The 20163-nt window shown below is 35.7% G+C and overlaps 3 protein-coding genes across 5 annotated transcripts; all 3 read right to left on the minus strand.

The window, feature by feature from the left end:
* Positions 1–993: 993 nt before the first annotated feature.
* On the minus strand, positions 994–4106 carry LOC130740701 (soluble inorganic pyrophosphatase 1-like). 2 transcript variants are annotated; one of them, XM_057593379.1, is made up of 9 exons: positions 3956–3995; positions 3700–3846; positions 3569–3597; positions 3128–3193; positions 2410–2517; positions 2242–2307; positions 1628–1748; positions 1378–1459; positions 994–1272 (listed from the first exon to the last, which is right to left on the minus strand). In XM_057593379.1, the coding sequence occupies exons 2-9, from the start codon at positions 3833–3835 to the stop codon at positions 1230–1232; spliced, it is 651 nt and encodes a 216-aa protein (XP_057449362.1). In that variant the 5' UTR covers positions 3836–3846; positions 3956–3995; the 3' UTR covers positions 994–1229. The 2 variants fall into 2 exon arrangements, with proteins under 2 accessions (XP_057449362.1, XP_057449363.1); XM_057593380.1 differs by lacking the exon at positions 994–1272 and having other exon boundaries at positions 1374–1459; positions 3954–4106.
* A 1381-nt stretch (positions 4107–5487) lies between these two features.
* Positions 5488–9822, minus strand: LOC130740700 (uncharacterized). 2 transcript variants are annotated; one of them, XM_057593376.1, is made up of 11 exons: positions 8578–9821; positions 8116–8226; positions 8013–8039; positions 7737–7914; positions 7467–7648; positions 7003–7139; positions 6829–6924; positions 6410–6479; positions 6239–6313; positions 5904–5949; positions 5488–5769 (listed from the first exon to the last, which is right to left on the minus strand). In XM_057593376.1, exons 1-11 carry the CDS (start codon positions 9697–9699, stop codon positions 5708–5710), a joined length of 2106 nt encoding a protein of 701 aa, XP_057449359.1. In that variant the 5' UTR covers positions 9700–9821; the 3' UTR covers positions 5488–5707. The 2 variants fall into 2 exon arrangements, with proteins under 2 accessions (XP_057449359.1, XP_057449361.1); XM_057593378.1 differs by lacking the exons at positions 5488–5769; positions 5904–5949 and having other exon boundaries at positions 6209–6313; positions 8578–9822.
* A 6883-nt stretch (positions 9823–16705) lies between these two features.
* LOC130740702 (isoflavone reductase) lies at positions 16706–18609 on the minus strand. Its single transcript, XM_057593381.1, has 5 exons — positions 18226–18609; positions 17887–18021; positions 17561–17798; positions 17218–17421; positions 16706–17058 (listed from the first exon to the last, which is right to left on the minus strand). The coding sequence occupies exons 1-5, from the start codon at positions 18439–18441 to the stop codon at positions 16895–16897; spliced, it is 957 nt and encodes a 318-aa protein (XP_057449364.1). The 5' UTR covers positions 18442–18609; the 3' UTR covers positions 16706–16894.
* Positions 18610–20163: the final 1554 nt, after the last annotated feature.

Below are 20163 nucleotides of genomic sequence, written 5' to 3' on the forward strand. Positions count from 1 at the left end.
TGTGGCACTTTGTGTGTTTACATGTTTGCTTGAATGTATTTAATGGTAAAACTATCCAAGGTTGGTTATGCATGTGAAACTTGAATTTGTTGTGACTGAGCATGTAATTTAATGTGGAGAGAAATTATATGATGGAAAACAAAAATGATGTATTTTGGAGCGACGAAAAACTTATTTAAGTCTATTGAAAAACGGATAAAATGCAAAATGCACATTTGTTATACACATACATTAAAGTTAATAATCACTTGATTGTCACCTATGTTTTAGCAAAGTTAATAATAAATTTTGTTGATGTTATATATTTGAAAAAATTACAAATTATATGTATGTGAGTTAATTTGTTCATCACATTAATAAATTACAAAATTAAATATGTTAAACGGTAGAATAGCTCGTCCGTGCATCGCACGGAAACGGGCTACTATCCTAGTGTAACTCATTACTCAGTCATTGATTTTATTACATGTATGCATAAAATATATCAATTTTTGGTTTTGGTCTCTCATTGTAGTAAAGAGCGTTTAGAGAAATACTTCACTTTTAATTCTCGCATTAGAATGAACTCATGTGACCTTGCCATTTGTCTGACCAAAATAATGTGGCACAACACATGTAATTTTAAATTAATATTTATTCTGCATTCAAATAAATTTATAACCAAAATGACATAAAACATGCTTTAACTATATTTATAATCAAAATAATGAATTAATTCTTCATTAAAATTTACTCTTTATGCTCTCATTTTATCATGACATTAGTGATCATATATATCATATCATTCACTTTTCTTTTTTTTTTTTCCTTTCTAACCCGTTAAGTTGAAAATGGTGTGTGAAAAACATTAGTGATTGAGTTATCATTGAAGATCTTTTATTTCTTTCCCACACCCTAGGTTGAGTTGAAAAAGGTGTATGAAAAACATTAGTGATTGAGTGTTATCACCGTGGACACATAAACAATAAAGACACTTGGCAGTTGAACCTATAGTAATAACAATAACAACCACCTGTTTCTTGCTTTTCGTAATTATAAGGGTTTCAGACTTTCGGTACTAGATATGAGTTGTAGCAGTACACAACCGCAACCTCAAATTAAAAGAGTTAAACAGCGATGGTTGCATAAGTGCCGCAACACTGACACAGAAATCAGAATGTCTATGGGGTTTTATCCACATTTGCATAATACTTTAGAGGTCACTGCAACTGCAATTCAGTTTTGAGAAGTCACTGCCTTAAGCTCTCAACAATGTAAGCAGCATACAGGTCCCTGCAAAAGGGAAAATTAAAATCATTCAAGATTAGTGCCAAGAATCCAAGACTAGACACAGAATTTGAATAAGATGGGAGATCATAGTAAAGGAAGATAGCTCACATGGAGTACTTGATGGCCTCAACGGCAGCTTCAGCTGGTAGAAAGTCTTCCACATCAACTTTTTTGTTCTCATTCTTCTTGTCTAGTATGGCAAGCTAAGGATAATGAAGCAAACCAGGGAATTTGGTATTGGGAGCAATTTAATTCTTTGACCCCCAGAAAACTACTGATCAATGGGTCTAATTGTTAATGACTATGTACTGACATGCATATATGCTTATGTACTAATTAAATGCAAATAAAAGGATACAGTCCTCAAAGAATCTTCTGATCTCAGCTAGTCGATGTGGAGGAAGTTCCTTGATGTCCGTGTAATGGCGGAACTCAGGGTCATCAGCACAAACTGCAATGATCTTGTCATCCTTCTCACCCTACACCAGAATTCATAATTATAAATATCATTTTCTTCAAATATCTTCTTTTAATGGGGTAAAATGATTCAAAATGTACAACCCTGAAAGCCAAAAGAGGTATAAAGGGAACAACAGTTACAGTCAGATCACTCCAATGGTGCTGTGGGATACCTTGAATAGTTTTCCTTGGATCTATCAATTTTACTTTGTTGCTCCAAAAAAATGAACCCTACTCCCCCAAAGTTGAAATTGGACTATGGTATGAAAGGTTAATGGTGATAGATTTCACCACGTCATATCATATACAAGATATGGAAATGTTTTTATCATTTTAGTTATTAGGACAACCACTTAGACTTAATGTTCAAATTCACTGTCAGAGATACAAACACTCGATCATTAGAAATGCTTACTAGGTTCCTAGGTGGCAATTTTTTTTCAGACTTTGACATGGTTCTCACATTTACCCAAACAGAATGAACAACAAAGGCAAGCTGGATGCAACTTTTACCTGGTCAATCATAGGCATTAGTCCAATAGCACGGGCTCGAAGGAAGGAGGCAGGTAGCACAGGCTCCTGCTCAAAACAATCATAAGTTTCACTTATAATACAGTTAAATTTTTGGCTGTAAACCATTTCTGTTGAATATTACAAACAATGGTTTTTAAGCATGGTTACCTGCATCAAAACCAGAACGTCCATCGGATCACTGTCCTCACAGATGGTTCGTGGGATAAAACCATAGTTGTGTGGGTACACAACTGATGAGTAAAGAACACGGTCAACCTGTTATTCAGTCCATCCATTAGTAATTCCGAGGTACAGACCGATTAAAGATTCAAAGCTAGTAAAATTAACATTATAAAATATAAGAATAGCAAGGAAGCAAATGATCACATTAAATCCTAAATCCTAATAACAATCATAGTCAACCATTCAAAATGTCAAGGACGCAAACAACATTTGAGTGAGAACAATTACAACAATCTAGATCATCTGCATTGCATTGTGGGGGTTGAGTTTATCACTTTATCATGATTCTTGAGTGATTCTACCTATCTATAAAATCTTTTGGTCAACACCTATCTATAAATCCAAATTCCTACTTCGAAGCCTAACATTAAACACCAACAAGCTTTCTCCTAAATACCTAGACATTTCAAGATGTGATGCTTGCAAAGGAAATTGACCTTGCACAATTTGGGAAAATTTGCTTAAAAAAACGCGTGTCTGTTTCAAGAAATTTCATCTTCAAATTTCTTCCAAAAAAATCCCAATGACGAATATTGTAGAAATGGTGAATGAGAGTATACAAGAAAGTCCTCCATATTTAGCAAATGAATCAAGCATATGGAATGAAAGAATGCGAATTTAAGTAAAGAAAAGGGAACCGAACCTTAATAAGTCCACTGGTCTTATCCAGCTCATACTTAACCTTACCACCTTTGCTAATTTCAACAACCTGCCATGAAAATCCATTTATTTCTCTAACAAAACATTGATGGGAAACAAGAGTTTGGTGAAACAATTCAAGCAAGCAAAAATGTAAGATTTGAAGTTCCAGATTGCCAAATTTAGGCACTATACATCTCAAGCAATAAAATGAGATTCCCAATTTCCCATTAGCATTATATCCTTGTTAAATCTAAATCACTCTCTTTTCTAGCTGCATCACTATTCATATAAGTACAAATAGTAATAAATATTTGATGGATTTCCAGAAATAAATTAATATTAGAAGCCCAAAACTTATATATCTATAATCCATGAGAAAAAAAAATCATTTCTATAAGGTTAATTAATTAATAACCAATTGAGAAAACTGAAAAAAACTTACACAGTTGAAAACTGAAGGAGCTCCTGGTCCTGCATGTGTAAAATGAAATCATTTGTGAGTTTTCCCCTAAATAAATAAATAGTGGTAAATTGATTATAATTGAAAGAAAATGGGAAAAGTGATGTATGCACCAATCTCTAGGTCATGCCAGGGGTGAGCAGCAACAGTTCTGCGTGAAAGGGAAGAAAGAATTCTTTCATTGAGCTTAGGGTGAGGGTAATTGGCATTCCATGCAGCACTTGATTCTTGATGGTTAGACTTAGACATGGTGATAATACCTAGTAATCACACGCAAAGAAGAAGATGGTGCTATATCAGTATAACAAGATCATCGGGGATTGAAACGATTATGAGAAGAAGAATCGATGAAAAAGTAAGGACTTACAGAGAGAGAGAGAGAGAGAGAGAGAGTGAGTCAAAAGCGGCGAAAAAGTGAAGAAAAGCAGAGAAGGTCGGGTAGTATCTGTATTAGGATTTGATCATCAACTGGGCTGGGCTCAGTGACCACTGGTTGAATTAATTGTGTGTCGTCCGATTTCTATCGGACGGTATAGGATGGAGATTTGACAGAATTAGGTAAACGGAATATGTCACTCATCTGTCAGTCTGTGGAATCAATGACTTCTCGTTGAAATATAAATAAATATATTATCCATTTTATATAAAAAATATTATTTACTCTAAATCTAAAATCAAAAAAATGAATAACGGGTAATGATATATACACACTCTTTTTTTATACACTTTATTTCCACCTATTTTTATTTCTATCTATCTCCTCTTATCATCTATCACATCTTATACTTTCTCACTCTTATTTTTTCTTTTCTTCCTATCTCTCTTTTTCTCCACCTCATTTTGAGGTGTGAATAAATAATTATTGATTCGGTATTCCCTTAGTTTATCTAGTTTCTTGCAAGCACTTTGATATTTGATATTTTAATAGTGTTTGCTTTTTGAATAAGAATACCAAGGGTGAAAGGAGAAAACAGTATAAAGGGAATTGAGTTTTACGACGTTATTCAGATTTGGAGATCTTTCATGGAGAAATGAATAGTAGTCTCATAGAGATTCACATTTGATTGCTGAAATCGATTCTTAAGAATTAAGATAGAGTTTTCAAATATGTTTATTTGCACTTTGATTTAGGGTTTAGATAGATAATTTAACTTGTGCATTACAAAAATATTTTGGGCCTCACATCCAAGCTATGCTACTGCCTAGTCGTGTGGTTGGTGGTGATGACAATAACTTCTATGTAACAACGCCATATTTCGCTGCAACCATCGAGATTAGACTTAAACCGAAACCATGAGGACAAGAGTCTAGGGGCGTAGGTGCATGCATTCTCGTCAATGAAAGAGGGGTTCTACTCAAACAAGGGGGAGGACTAGTGGTTAGCCGAGACATAACTTGACAAAAATCACCCACTTTTAGATTACTCAAACAATTTATTCAATCATCACGAGTAAAAGTTTTTTAAATGATTTGAGCCCGACTTGTATAAGTTTAACTAAATAGTTTATTACGCTTTGTTTGTTTCTAGTAATTCCTTGTTTGTTTCTCATAATTCATTGAGGAAGGAAAAGTGAATATGTTGAAAATTGAATCCACTCTCGTTTGGAACACAAGAGAAAATAAGTGAAAATGAAATAAATAAGTGCATGACTCAATTTTATTTTCTTCTACTAAAAGTAAAAGCGAGGACTACAAGTAAAACTACTAATCAAACTCTTTATCTCTTTTTTTTTTGTCTTATTTTCTTTGTGTTAGTGTGGTTTAAGCATGGAGGGAACTTTATTATTTATTTTTTACTGAATTAAGAATTTCTTCCATGCAACATATTAAATATCCTATGCATGTACTTCACATAGGAAGATACTTGATGTAACTTGTATATTTACGAACAAATTACTAATTGCATAAAGTATTGTGCATTGCTAGTAATGTGTATAAATCTTTATAATATAAGTAGCAGAAACTATCTCAGTACCTTCTTTTCTGATATATACTAAAATATGTTCCATTAATCCATTTGATTAGGGAAACATTAGTTAGTGCTGCTCATATGATACTGACATTCATAAATCTTAAATGTGTTTGTGCAAGGATTCATCCAGTAGCTGCATCCATGTTAACCTACACATATTGCCGAGTGCCAGAGCTTTTTCTGCATATGCTCATGAACTTGGCCACAGATTCTGCAGAAGAGTGCACTAGTCAATTTTATTATATTCAAAACCACATGTATATAGCAACAGATTCATCCCCATATATTCTTGCTATTCAATCTATGGTTAGATTACAAGCCATTACAAAGGTTGTTATGCCTTACCTTCTAATTTTAGTAAAGCTGTTGTTCCTGGTGGGAGTCTTCTGTCCTGTTAATTACAGCATTTGGTTACAAGTTTATTAGAGAAGAACACATAAAATTTGGGGCAAAAGATGAATGAGCACAGAACTGGCATGATAGGAACAAACTTAGTGCATGTTTGCAAATTCTTCTATAATCGATTCTAAAGTCAGAATCAATTCTAGAGAGTAGTTTCTATGAGTATCTATTGAGTTTCAAAATTGATTATGAGAAAAGAGAAACTGAATCAAACATGCTATTAGTTCTCTAACATAATTTACCATCAGCTAAGACAAATAATAGAAGGAGAAACTCACATAATAAGCATGCCAGTAGTAGAGCTCCCTTTTTAAGCTGCCATCAATTCTTTTTAGGAGCTGATCCACAAGTTTCTGCATGTATGAACAAAAATTCCACTAAGAAATAGCATTTTGGTAAATTGAATAAATTCTGTATGGATTCTTGTGGCAGAGGCACTGATTCATTACCAGGAGAATCAATTTGGGGTGGACAAAATCCAGGAGAAGCATTTGAAATTTCCCTCGTATGGAGAGTAAGCTGGTCATATCATAAGAAGAACAAAAACAATTACTTCAACCAAAATCTGATTGACAATTTTCAAGTTATAAAAAAACTGCAACTTATTATTTCAGCCTTCCAATAAGCAAACCTTAAAATGAATAGCAGTATAGCATATTAGTTTTAGAACCGGGATAATAGTTGCAGGTTTGAAAATCCTTCTACAACTGGTTTTAAAGCTATAATCAAGTCTGGGGAGAAGTTTCTGAGTTTCAGAGTTGATTCTGAGAAAAGGTAAGGTGATTCAAATATGCTATAAGATGATTTTAGCTTCTATTTGTCGATTTATATACTCATAAAACATAGGACGAGAAGAGAAAATTCTTGCCGTGAAAATGATGGATCAGCTAGAATCTCTGCAGCAACTTCTAAAATGATCTTCTCCCATCCAACAGAAATTGGTTGTTCTTCTGAAAATGGATAGCTGCACATCACAGTCAACCAGTAAGTCTTTGTAGACAATTTACCTGGAAATGTCAAAATAATTTTTAGGAGTTCTTACTTGTGTGCTTTGCATGCTTCAAGAGCCATGATTGCTTCCCTGAGGTTATGCTTAGATCTTGTAGCAATCTTCATAGCAAAATTCTTGGATAGATCAATTTCCTCTTGGTTTGCTATCTGAATAAGAACCTCCATAATCTGGAACATTGAAGATTAGCGTGATGTGTTTGAGAACATTAGAAGTGAGAAACTTAATTTTAAGTGCACAATCATGCATTGATGTTAAGATTAACTCTACACACACGTTGGTGTGTTAGTGTTCAGGTAAATTTATGTATATGCTTGGATTTCCATTAAACTCAACGTTGATTCACGATGAAATCAGCGTGGTAAAATCTCCCTTCTCTGATTGCCTCAATGCAAATAGGAAACAAAAAACACACACTCGTGCTTCATATAAACTAACAACTAGTTTGGTTTAATGTTATTTCCTAGGTTATCTTTTTGTAATTTATTTATGCTTACTTGATGAGTTTGAGGTGGATCAACTTTGATAACTTTGAAACGGTTTTTCACAAGTCCAATAATGTTAGCATCATCTTCACAGCAAAGTACTAATTTGCATGTATCTGAATAGCGGTCTATAATCCATTTGATCAAGTGCTGGATGTTCTCTACTGCTTTGTCGACCTCATAAAGAATTATCACTGAAAGTTTAGAGAAACCAGCCACATTAGCTGGGCTCACATTAAAGGATAACTGTGTTTAAGATGAACATGCATTTAGACAACTAACCTTTATAATCTGACTTGAAATTCATATTGCTGACTTCAGGGGCAATTGCATAAATATTGCTAATTTCTTTGATCAATCCCATTAAAGCATATTTGACATTTGGTTCTGAATTTACATTGAGCTCCATGTGATGAGAACTGGATGTTACTGGAACGGACACTTTCATTGTTCTTTTGTCCTGTCAATGCAGTAAATACAATTGATCTCCAGCCATGTATTGGAGATTCAACATTTGAAATGATAAAAAATGAATTAACATTAAGAAGATATCTCTACCTGGAAATGTCTTAAATCATGGGACAGCTGAAAAAGGGAGAGACAGTGTCAGCTGAGGAATACTAGAACTCATCTAGAAGGAAAAGTATGGGAAGAAACATACATTACAGCATGCATCACCGTATATTTCTCGAAGAAGAGCTCTTGCAAGTTCTCTTTTTCCTGAACCAGGGGGTCCTTTGAGTAAAATATGAGGACAAGAGCCCTGAGACACCTGAAGAACATGGTAGCTTTAGTAATTGAGAAATTATGCAAGTGTTAAGGACTAAGATGTTTTAACTAGAAAAGGAAGTGAGGAGATTTGGTTTGCCTAAAATTTTAGAACAATAAGCAATCTCACACTCCCCCTTCTAGTTGGTTAAAATTCATATGATTACCATCAATTAAAGAGCGGAACTCATCAAATTAGGGTTTTAATTTAGTAGATTCCATGTATAAAACAGTATATAAAAAATAATGTTTAGAGCATGTGTTGCTGTTATTTATGTTGCAAAAGAGTATGGGAAATGGATTCCCTTCAGTCGGGAATCCCTACATTCATGCAATCATCAAATATGAATCATACTAATTCCTTGAGAAGCTGAGCTTCTTGTCTGTTGCAGATGAAGCCATTAAGCGAATCAGGTTGGTGTTTATCTGCCCAGAATTCCGGTAGACTTTCTGCTACAACCGCCTTCTCAATCAAAGAACCTTCATCAATGGGCCGTCGTTCAGGCGATTTTCTTGTTGTCCTGCAGTTTCCTGTTCTCATCATACAACCCAACCATGTATCTTTCTGAGCCTTCTTTATATTGGATGTGAATTTCCATGTGCTTGCACTGCTCACACTAGCACTGGAACTTGGCTTCCCTGTAACACTCCCCTTTCTACTACTTGTCCTCGTAGTCGAACGAGATAAGGCACTAGAAGAGGTTCCTCGGATATTGAGGTTACCATTTTCTCTCATTGGATTGATGGTAGTAACCATTGGGGGTCTTGGACTAAAATACCCAAATTGCTGAATATTTTTCTGCAAAGAAGTATTCTTATTCCCTTGCAAGGCATTGCATTCACGAGAAAAGAAAAGATCACCTGGTTGAATGGACTCAGTACTTTCTAGCTGTGATGATGAAAAATCACCATTAGGGTGGTTTTTGGATAATTTCACCTGAGCTATCATTTCATTGATTTCACCAACTGAAGGTGCTTTCAAAATCTTGGGGGTTCTTCCCCCATTTTGCAAAGGTTTGATCTGTTGCTCCCTCAATCTTGGAGCAGTCACTGCTCTTCTGAACATTGGCTTCTCAGTCACTCTTTCCACATCAAGAAGCACTGAACCAGTTTTTCCTCTGTTTTCTCTTTGCTCAAGGCGATGTCTGTTAAAAGGAGACACTGTTCTACCAAGGTCAGGCCTAGGCAAAGGACTGATATTTCTCCGCATGTTCGAACCTGTTGTTGTGTATGATAACGAAGCATCATCATCTTCATTGTTAACTGCTATGTGTGGCCTATAAGGTGACTTGCTTTGGTGCCTTCTGTGATTGCTCATGAGATTCAGAGCCTTTGCTTCTTCAGGACCAAAATTCAAGTTCCTTCTTTCTCGTTCATGGCGTGGAGTATCATGCCACTCAGTTTCTGTGTCTGAGGGTTCATAACCGCTTCGCCCCTTCTTGTATGAGGAGATTGGTTTCAAATTTGGAGTGTCCATCAATGAATGTGGCTAACCTTGCAGCTCAAGATTGAGATGGCTAGTGGTTTTTGAGGTTGATTGTACTCAAATAGCAAACAAGTGAAGTTGGTGTGTTTCACCTCTCTAAGGATGAGCCAAAAAGAAGTAGAATTGGAAATAGAAGCGCGATGTTTTCAAAATGAGATGCATTGGTGATGTTAACCAACGACAACAATGCTTGACCTTGTATATGTCGAGAGTATTTGTCATTCTGATTCTGTCGTTTTCCCTCATGCTTAGGGGCAGTGCTGAGTGTTTCCGTAGGCGAAAATGACCACGAGACCCAATAGCATTCCAACTAACGCAAAGTGTGTACCATGATGGTGTCCGACGTTAATGAGGCATTGGCCGAGCGGATGAGACCGGCATATTGAATAAAACATTTCAAGTTTATCAAAAGATAACCATTATCTCGGAGAACTTCATTAAAGTTTTCTAGAGACAGACTCAAATCACTAAAATACGATCACAATGTTTATAAATACATATTTAATCGTATTATTAATTCATCTTAGACTTCGAGATATTTCTAGATTTGAACTTTTTAGAGTACCTTTTACACATATATCTCCACTGTTCTACACCGCCGTGAACCGCATCCAAAACTTTCAACCTAGAACCACCACATGAAAATTTGAGAAGGGCATAGTTCAATTTCTGAAAAAACAGAATAATTTTGTCTGATGCCAGCATACGTTGACAAAACTACCCAACTTGGTATTATCGTTGTGCTTAGTTAAATTCACCGTTGGCGTGGACTAGATTAACTCTGCTTTTATTTAACTCTATTTTTTATTTATATTAGAAACAAATTCTGCTTTCAACTTTGTTTCCTATCACGCAGTGGTAAAAACCGTCACAGTTTTCTGTTGTTCATACTAAGAAAAGGGATATCAGTTGCGGAAGCAGAAGAAGAATTTTATTTCATGTACATAAGCAAACAGCAATAATAGCCATGTGATTATAGTACTATACCATATGCATTTTAGGATACATTGTGGACAAAAGCAACTTCCGTTAACTATATTTCAAACTATGATGCTTGTCAACGGTGATTTTATTTTAACTCTGATCTCATCGTGTATCTAAATATGCACTATACCAAAAATTACATAGCCTCATTCAGCTAATTACACACAAGAGGCTGTTGTTATATTTGATTTCAGACAAACTGTCCAAATGGTTGTCAATAACAGCTCTCCTAAAGAAGGGTCCACCCCAAATGTTGTGCAGTCCCCCTTTACCAGGTGTTAATGAGAATAGGAGATTCCTATCAAGCGAAACAGATTATGTGTTCGTGTGCGGTTCTGGATATGTTTTAATGAGAACACATTATTAGTCTTTCAACGTCAATATATCAAACAATTCATATTCAACATTGCCGGTTGACACAATTCAGCCAATTTTGCTATTTTAAGCACACAATTATTGAAAATGACCTCCCACTACGTTTTTGATAACATTCTTTATATCTATAATAATTAATGTTTTTTTAAATGATCTAAAATAATTAATGTAGAACTAGCATTTTATATATCTATAAAATGAACAGACGGATGATGATATATTTCATTTTATATTTATTACAAATATGATATAAATTTTTTTGTTTAAGGCATTTGTCCTTTTGGGGCTAACTTTTCTAACGGAGATTTTTTCCATCCACAATGCTCGAACCCGAAATCTTATTTAAAGAGAATCAAGCATGTACACCACTTGATATAATTAGAAACAGATATGTATTAATTTTATTAAAAAATAAAATAATTAAACATAGTATAGTAGAAATATTCTATTCTATGAGACCTATGACGTTAGATGTAAGACTACCCACAATGGTGTTGAAAGTGAGTAGTTTAATGTTGAAAGTGGGTTTTAATGGTGTTGAAAGTGAGTGTTGAAAGTTGGAAGGAGGAGAGAGGTGTTGAAAACTTTCAACTGTGTTGAAACCTGCCCGCGGTGACACGTGGCACGGCCTGGTTGGTTGATGCCAGGCGCGTGCCACACACGCGCAGACAGGGCGCGTTACGGGCAGGTTGTGGCAGCAGGCGGGACCGTGGTGGGACGCGTGGCACGCGTCGGTTGGGCACCGACAGGCGCGTGCGTGCCACGCGTCAGAGGAGAGAGAGGACGGTCTGAGGGTGACGCGTGTCACGCGTTGATTGGTCCGGACGATTTTTTTTTCCCTAATTTTTCCAACTCAATTATTTCATTCAAAAAAAAATTTAAAAAATATAAAAAAATTACCAAAATTCATGATTCTTTTTTCTCTATAAATAGAGACTTGGTTCGTTTGATTTGGACACAGAAAAAAAACCAAGTTTTACATCATCTTATTCATCTTATTATCTTTCTATTATTCCCTTTGCTTTGAAATGGATCCCAACAAGTATCATTTCAACACCCAGAATTCTTCTAACCAAATTCCCAACAATTATCAACATCCAAATCAGTTTATTTAATTTAATTTTTATCGTAAATTTTAATTTTATGAAATCATAAAAAGAAAAATATAAAATTAAATTAAAATATGAAATAAAAGTGGTGGGGTAGGGGGTAGGGTGTTGAATGAAAAACCATTGGAGTGGGTAAAAGTTGAATGAAGTGTTGAACTGGAGAATGGAGAGAGAAGGTGATGTGGAGTGTTGGGAAGAGAAAAAGTGAAATGTTGAGGGTGTTGAATGTTGAAACCATTGTGGGTAGTCTTATGTAATTCATTTGACCAGAAAAGTATTATGGTCATGTTTAAATATCTGTCAGCACTCATCTCATGCAACAAAGACCTTAGCACCTACTTTAATACAAAAAGTGGACCAAATTCTTTTCATTAATTGAGATGAAATCTGCTGATCATAGTGTATGTTTCTACTTGTTTGTCCTTATAGGCTTAGACCATCTCCAATGGTTTTAACATTCAACACCCTCAACACTCCACTTTTTCTCTTCCCAATACTCCACATTACCTTCTCTCTCCAGTTCAACACTTCATTCAACTTTTACCCACTCCAATGGTTTTTCATTCAACACCCTACCCCCTACCACACCACTTTTTTTATTTCATATTTTGATTTAATTTTATATTTTTCTTTTTATGATTTCATAAAATTAAAATTTTCGATAAAAATTAAATTAAATAAACTATTATCGATTTAATTTAATTTAATTTTTTTTTATTATTTTAAATTAAATTAAATTAACGTAATATTTTTTTAACGTAAATTAAATTAAAACACTTAACAATTTAATATTTTTTTAAAAAAATATACACAATAATTTATTTTATTTTATTAACTTCAAATGGAAGAAAAGAAACTAAGCACACAATAATATATTTTATTTGCTTAACTTATAATGCAAGACAACAAACTAAGCACACAATAATTTATTTAATTTTCTTAACTTAAAATGTAAGACAACAAACTAAACACACAACACACAAATAACGTAATTAGAACGATACAAAGCATATTTAATCATGATACATTCCAAACTTTGCCCAGATTTGCTTCACTAGATCTGCTTGCAGTTCGTGATGGACTTTTGGATCAAGCAACTCGGATCTAACACGCACATGATCCGCAAAAGCGGGTAACACCTCGATCGAGTATGGTTGCGGTGTACTAGATCCACTTCCCTCAGCTTGCTCAAAATCGGTCCAGCGTTGGGCATATGAATCTCGTTCATCCTCAACAATCATATTATGTAATATGATGCATGACCTCATGATGATACTCAAATCAGTTATGTCCCACAAGCGAGCTGGTTCACGGATGATTTTAAAACGAGCTTGAAGCACTCCAAATGCACATTCGATGTCCTTCCGACATCCCTCCTGATGTTTTGCAAAGCACTTATCGGGTTCACTTTGAGGAAGTCTAATAGATTTGACGAAAGTTGGATAAGAAGGGTAGATACCATCAGCTAGATAGTATGCCATATTATAGGGACGTTTATTCACGATGAAATTCACACTTGGAGCGTTTCTCTGTTCCAATTCATCAAACACTGGTGACCGGTCTAGAACGTTTATATCGTTCAACGTTCCCGGACATCCAAAAAAGGCATGCCAGATCCAAAGATCAGGAGATGCAACTGCTTCAAGAATAACTGTGGTGGTTCCCATATCCCCTCTAGCAAATTGACCTTCTCATGCTTTAGGACAATTTTTCCACTCCCAGTGCATGCAGTCAATACTCCCGATCATGCCTGGGAACCCCCGCATTTCACTAACCTGTAGTATTCTTTGCAAGTCCTCTTGGGTTGGTGCTCTCATGTACTCTTGCTCATACAATCGTATGATTCCTTTACAGAATCTACGTAAACACTCCAATGCTGTAGTCTCTCCTATTTTGATGTACTCATCGACTGCATCTGCTGCCACACCATATGCTAACATTCGCATTGCTGTGGTGCATTTTGCTAAGGGCGATATACCTTCTTTCTTCGCTGCATCAACTCGCTGGGTGAAGTAGTTATCACTACTTGAAAGGTCCGCAACGATTCGAAGGAAAACATGTTTTTGCATCCGGTACCGGCGACGGAATATTCTATCGTCGTATGTAGGCTCATTGGCAAAGTAGTCGTCAATTAGCCTTTGGTTTGCCCCTGCATGATTTCTACTGAGATGTTTTCTACCACGAGGGGCACTATCCTCCAATATTAGATTTCGACGATCCCTAAATCGGTTGAGTATATAAGTGTCTTCTCTCTCACTTTTTTCAAGGTATGCTTCGAGATCAAACTCTGGTGGATCCATTTTTTGTGAAATTTGAAGTAGATGGGAAGAGATACATTGAATGGTGGATCTATGAGTCCATATATATAGATAAATTGAATGGTGGACACTGACGGATTCGAAATAATATGAACTATAGTTAATTATCGGATAAGGACTAGATTCGAATTGAGTGATACATATTCAAACTCGGTAACCCATACATTAAAGCCACTGACAACACTGACAAATTATTAAAGTAAACAGTACAGACTTGACACCACTTGAAAATTAATAAAGCAAACACTACAGACTTGACAACACTGACAAATTATTAAAGCAAACACTACAAACTTGACACCACTTGAAAATTAATAAAGCAAACACTACAGACAATTAATTTTCAAAGAGTTCTTGGGACAACCGCTTCAACAGCTCTTTCTTGTGGTCACTGAGATGCTCTTCTTCACTTAACTTTAGAAATAATTCCATTTTCTTGACTTCAGTCTCCTCTTTCCTCAATTTATTAGCCTCTTGTTGCATCGATGCTATCTGCTTCAATTGTTCAACCTCTATCTCCTTGACTTGTTTGTATTCAGCTTAATCTTTCTCCATCGCCTCCAAGGCAGCTGTTGTGCTCTTCTTTTTACCATTTTTTTTAGCTGCCTCCCTACCCATTGGACGGGGAATCGATCCTATAGAGTTTGAGCCACATGCATCACTCTCGCGAGATCTCTTAGATCCACTACTTCCTGAGCCAACATTTCCTCCTGCTTGACTACAGTAACGTGGTTGATCACAGAGAGCCTGCCATTCTGCCATCAAATTAAATTGACCCTTCTTCCCATCTGCGTATAATTCTTGCGCTTGGGTCAAAATATCATTCTCCGACCAACCGCTTCGTTGCATACGCTTAGCGCCATCATAAGCGCCAATCCATTTATTTATTTGCTTGCTCATATAATTATAACGGTTTCGGCATGCATTTCCATCCCGCGGAGGATCGAATGAGCAATGCTGATTACAATACTCAGCAATTTGACCCCAAAATGTTTCTCCTTTTTGGTTTCTCCCGACAACACTGTTTGTTCCATATTTAAGCCACCCACTAATTAACACCCTATTTTGATCAGTGTTCCATGCTGGTAAGTGACTTCTCCTGCTCGTAGGAATTGAATCATCTTCATTTGGAGTGGCTTCATTACCAGCTGTCATGCCACCAAGAGTCATTTGTGTTGAAAATTCGGGAAATTCAGGTGCACCATCATTAGACGGCGGTGTTGGAGATGGATATCTGAACATAGATCCATGATGGGGATGAGGACGTTGGTTGAGAAATTGATTTGGATCTTGAAAATTGTTGGGATTTTGGTAGTTGGATTGATTTGGATCTTGATAATTGTTGGGATTTTGGTAGTTGGAAAATTGATTTGGATGTTGATAATTGTTGGGATTTTGGTAGTTGGAAAATTGATTTGGATGTTGATAAATGTTGGGATTTTGGTAGTTGGAAAACTGATTTGGATGTTGGGAATTTGGTTGCTAAATGAGTTAGAAGAATTCTGGGTGTTGAAATGGTACTTGTTGGGATCCATTTCAAAGCAAAGGGGATAATAGAAAGATAATAAGATGAATAAGATGATGGAAAACTTGGTTTTTTTTTTCTGTGTCCAAATCAAACGAACCAAGTCTCTATTTATAGAAAAAAAAATCATGAATTTTGGTAAAAAATTATATTTTTAATTTTTTTTTTGAATGAAATAATTGAGTTGGAAAGATTATGATAAACGAAAATCGCCCGGACCAATCAAACGGAGTCACGTGTTGATCTGCAGCCCCTCTCTCTCTCCTCTGACGTGTGCGTGGCACGCGCCTGTCGGTGCCCAACCAGGGCGTGCCACGCGTCCCACTTCCGGAGCCACTGGGTCCCACACGCAGCCAACCTGCCACGTTACGCGCCTTGTCGGCGCGTGTGTGGCACGCGCCTGTCGGTCACCAACCAGGGCGTGCCACGTGGCTCCGAACGCAGGTTTCAACTATGTTTAATTTTTTCAACTCCTCTCTCCCCCTTTCAACTTTCAACACTTCATTTAAACACCATTACACACCCCTTTCAACATTAAACACCCTCAATTCAACACCATTACAGATGGTCTTAGTCAAACCGATCACAGTGCGCGGTCCATTCTTGTGAGTCATTTATTTTTTCAAGTGAGCCCTTCAACTTGATCAAACGAAAAATGAGCAAATGACATGTAACGAAGAGTGATGTGAAAAATTTGAGAACATATAGAATATTATTTTGTTTGGTAGAAGATTACATCAATGAGGAGGAATTATTGAAGAGAATACAACAGTAGAGGTACATCAGAATTTAAGCTATTTTTTCAAAAGGCAAAAAAAGGGGACAGTGGTTTTATTGAGCAATCTGCAGAGTGAAAGAAACGCATTCCTCATAATTCAGACAAACTGGTTCAAATATTCATCTGCAGTGGTGAATTTGACATCAGGGTAAAGCTCATGAGCCTCAGCATCCTTGGCAGGGTCAATCTCATACACTGCATCTCCCTTTAACTGCTGTGAGTGGTACAGAGCCAATAGGTAGTTGTGAGGGAAACCAGATTCTGTTGCAAAAACATAAACACCCACATCAGAAATCAAAACAAGATCATTAATTAATTTAAGTAAATTGATGCATGTAAGTATGTAACATAATCAATACTCATGTAAAGTTGAATATTGTGATTTGTGAAGTCTAATTAAAATGAGTTTTTGTAACTGACCCTTGATGTCCTTAAGAACTTGTTCCTCAGGAACATAGGTTTTCTCCAAAGTCTTCCCAATCTTCTTCTCCCACAATGCCATGATCTCATTTGCTGTCAAATAATTAGCAGGGAGTCTTATGTGGACAGCCTTGTTCAATGTTCTGGGATCGTTCGCGGCTAAGACGGTGAAAGTCCCCACATCTGCCTCAGTGATATAAGCTCCTGAAATTAACAAGTAAATCAAATATATAATCAATATACACCCTTATTGAAGCAATTCATCAAACATTACTGTGTGTGCTAAAACTGTTTAGAATGGACTAATTGAGGTGTTTCATGTTTGTGATTGTTAGATGATTACCTTTGACATTTCCATCTCCTAGAATGATGACCTTGTCACGAGGAGGAACAGTGGCATCAAGTTGAGCCAAGTTACGCAAGAAGTAACCAGTGAAGGCATGGCAACAGAGGTAAGTGTAAGGAATTCCTTCAGCTTCCACTACTCTTCTGATTCCTGCTTTTTCGACGAAAACTTCCCTCACTGGGTCCACTGCTTCATGGCGGTCCACATCTAACCCAAATTCAGAAGGGAAAAACCTCTGTTTCACATCAAAATTCAAGGTTCAATTAGCACTAAGCAAATTGAACCAGAGATAATTATAGCCAATGAATAAATAATTAAGTTACCTTGATGTTTCCAGCTTCTTTGATTGCTGCAATGATCTTGACCTGATCTAGAATTAGAAGTCTACCTGTTGTGCAGATGACAATATCAACTTGCTTCATTGCCTTAACCAAACTTTCATGATCACTTATGTCACCCTGCAGCATCATGCACAATTAATCAAACAGAATCAGAACAGTGAACTAGTTTGAGATTAGTTGTAAAATTGAAATGAATATAGGTCATGTTTGGATACGGACTACATAACACTTATTGGAGCTTATCTACTAAAAAAAACAGCAAATAAGTGTTCGCGCATTCAAACAGACTCATATACATATTCAAATCACATATTTACATACCTCTAGGAGAATAACTCCTAAACTTTTGAAGTTGTCGATGAGCTCTTCTTTGGTTTCAGGATTAGCAGCTGTGATGAGCTTTGGCTTCTCAATAGTGACACTGTTCTTCCTCACCAAAGCGTATGTTGGGTTTCCTGCTTTGACACTTGCCCAAATTACATGTCTTCCAATTGCTCCTGTGGGTCCGATCACAAGGATTCTGTCTTGTGGTGCCATCAGAAGTCAGAACAATTAGAACTTAATTTGTTGTGAAATTAACAACACAAGAGACAAGCACAACACTAGTGTGTTTTGCTACTTAACAAAAGAAGTAGTGAGAGTGCTGTGGTTGTGGTGCAAAGAATAACACTTTGCTTGGTATTTATAATAAGGTTCCTAGACAGTGTAGCATGGCACCAACCATATTATTGAGTCAATTACTATACATTTTGATTTTCCTCATGACGACGCCAGTCGCCATCGGCAGCCTTCTAGTCTAAATTGGCTCCTTCAAGCACTGTCTCTACTCGATTACTGCCACTCTGTTTGAACTTTGAATTTATCTAGTAAACATTAATTCTATATAAAATTGATGACTTCATTTATGAATCAAGACAACATTAGTTCACAAGTTAAAAGTGGTTTGTTTGCAAATTAATTTTATCAAATAAGGAGTACGTTCTAAATAATATATGTATTAAATGTTAGGAATACAATCAAAAAATGTTAGGAATAAACTAAAAATATGGTTTATGGATTAACCCTTTTTATTTTGATTAAAATTGCCTTGGTTTCTAATTTCAATTCTGTTAGTTTTAATTCATGTGTATAGAAAAGCTAATAATGTTGCGCGTACAGCATACTCTTGCTAAATTTTCGTTGACGCATGAAGATGAGACTTTGTTTAATTGTTTTTTTTTTTTGATAAACCAAAGAATTGTATTCAAATTTAGCACAAGGGGTACTAATCCCAAATATAAGAAGAGAAAGGAGAAAAAATAAAAATACAAAAATCAACCCAAATCAGGTCCATGCACTCACCAGACGCAAGGCACAAACACCAGACAGTTAAAACCCACCCAATTACAAGCCAGACCCTGCCAAAACTAATTAATAAGCTAAAATTGATTAATGTAGCTTCTCTTTTTCGTCAAAAAAATTGATTATGATTTTTTTTTAAAATTGATTATGCAAAAAGCGACTTTAAGTAAAATGATTTATATTTATATATATATATATATAGATACATTTATTAATTAATTAACGAGAGAAAGTGAATCTATAAGTGATAATGTGAAGTTCAACTATAGAATCTCATATTTCACTTGTTGAAGTTAACTTTGTAGCTTAATTATCTCATAATTAATTTTAAAACTATTAAGTTGAAACTATTACGTATTATATTACATGTAACATATTCATTATTATTAAATAAAATAAATCTCACCATATATCCAGAGTTTACTATCTATCTACTGTCCTCGTAAGATAACTCAAGTGGTAGGAGTTAGGGGACATATGAGTTGGTGAGAGAAAGGAGTAATTCTTCCGATAACATTTTTGGTGATATTTTTGACCGATGTTATCACCCATTCAAGAAAATGTTGTATTTTTTTTTTACATCGGAAAGATAAATTGCACCCTTTATGAATTAATCTTTGAACCCCCTCACCCCAATATATATGTTCCCTAACTCTTACCGAAAGGGTTGTATATTTTCATCAACAAATGTTATTTTCAAGATAACTTCTACTCTTATTTTATGGGTCTAACTTATTTATCACTAGCTAGATTAACACTTAGTTGATATATTTTTCAGTGATACGGTGCAATATGATTGAATGTTTGGATTAAAAATAATAATTGTTTTATCAAATTAATGAACAAGAAGATGGTCTGATTAGTGAGTACTTTTCTTTTTCGCATGAAAAGGAAGTCATAAATCAAACAACGGAACGT

This window comes from Lotus japonicus, chromosome 2 (assembly GCF_012489685.1).
Source record: "Lotus japonicus ecotype B-129 chromosome 2, LjGifu_v1.2".
Classification (NCBI taxonomy): domain Eukaryota; kingdom Viridiplantae; phylum Streptophyta; class Magnoliopsida; order Fabales; family Fabaceae; genus Lotus; species Lotus japonicus.

Excerpts from the sequence above, each read along its gene's own strand:
- LOC130740702 (XM_057593381.1), bottom strand. The coding sequence starts at position 18,441 with ATGGCACCACAAGACAGAATCCTTGTGATCGGACCCACAGGAGCAATT. Across the intron at positions 18,022-18,225 it reads TAGGAGTTATTCTCCTAGAG|GGTGACATAAGTGATCATGA; the intron begins GTATGTAAATAT and ends ATGATGCTGCAG. Across the intron at positions 17,422-17,560 it reads AGGAGATGGAAATGTCAAAG|GAGCTTATATCACTGAGGCA; the intron begins GTAATCATCTAA and ends TGTTAATTTCAG.
- LOC130740700 (XM_057593376.1), bottom strand. The coding sequence starts at position 9,699 with ATGGACACTCCAAATTTGAAACCAATCTCCTCATACAAGAAGGGGCGA. Across the intron at positions 8,040-8,115 it reads ACGGTGATGCATGCTGTAAT|CTGTCCCATGATTTAAGACA; the intron begins GTATGTTTCTTC and ends TCCCTTTTTCAG. Across the intron at positions 6,925-7,002 it reads GAAGCATGCAAAGCACACAA|CTATCCATTTTCAGAAGAAC; the intron begins GTAAGAACTCCT and ends TGTGATGTGCAG.
- LOC130740701 (XM_057593379.1), bottom strand. The coding sequence starts at position 3,835 with ATGTCTAAGTCTAACCATCAAGAATCAAGTGCTGCATGGAATGCCAAT. Across the intron at positions 2,308-2,409 it reads ACGTTCTGGTTTTGATGCAG|GAGCCTGTGCTACCTGCCTC; the intron begins GTAACCATGCTT and ends TGTTTTGAGCAG. Across the intron at positions 1,460-1,627 it reads CAGAAGATTCTTTGAGGACT|ACAAGAAGAATGAGAACAAA; the intron begins GTATCCTTTTAT and ends TTGCCATACTAG.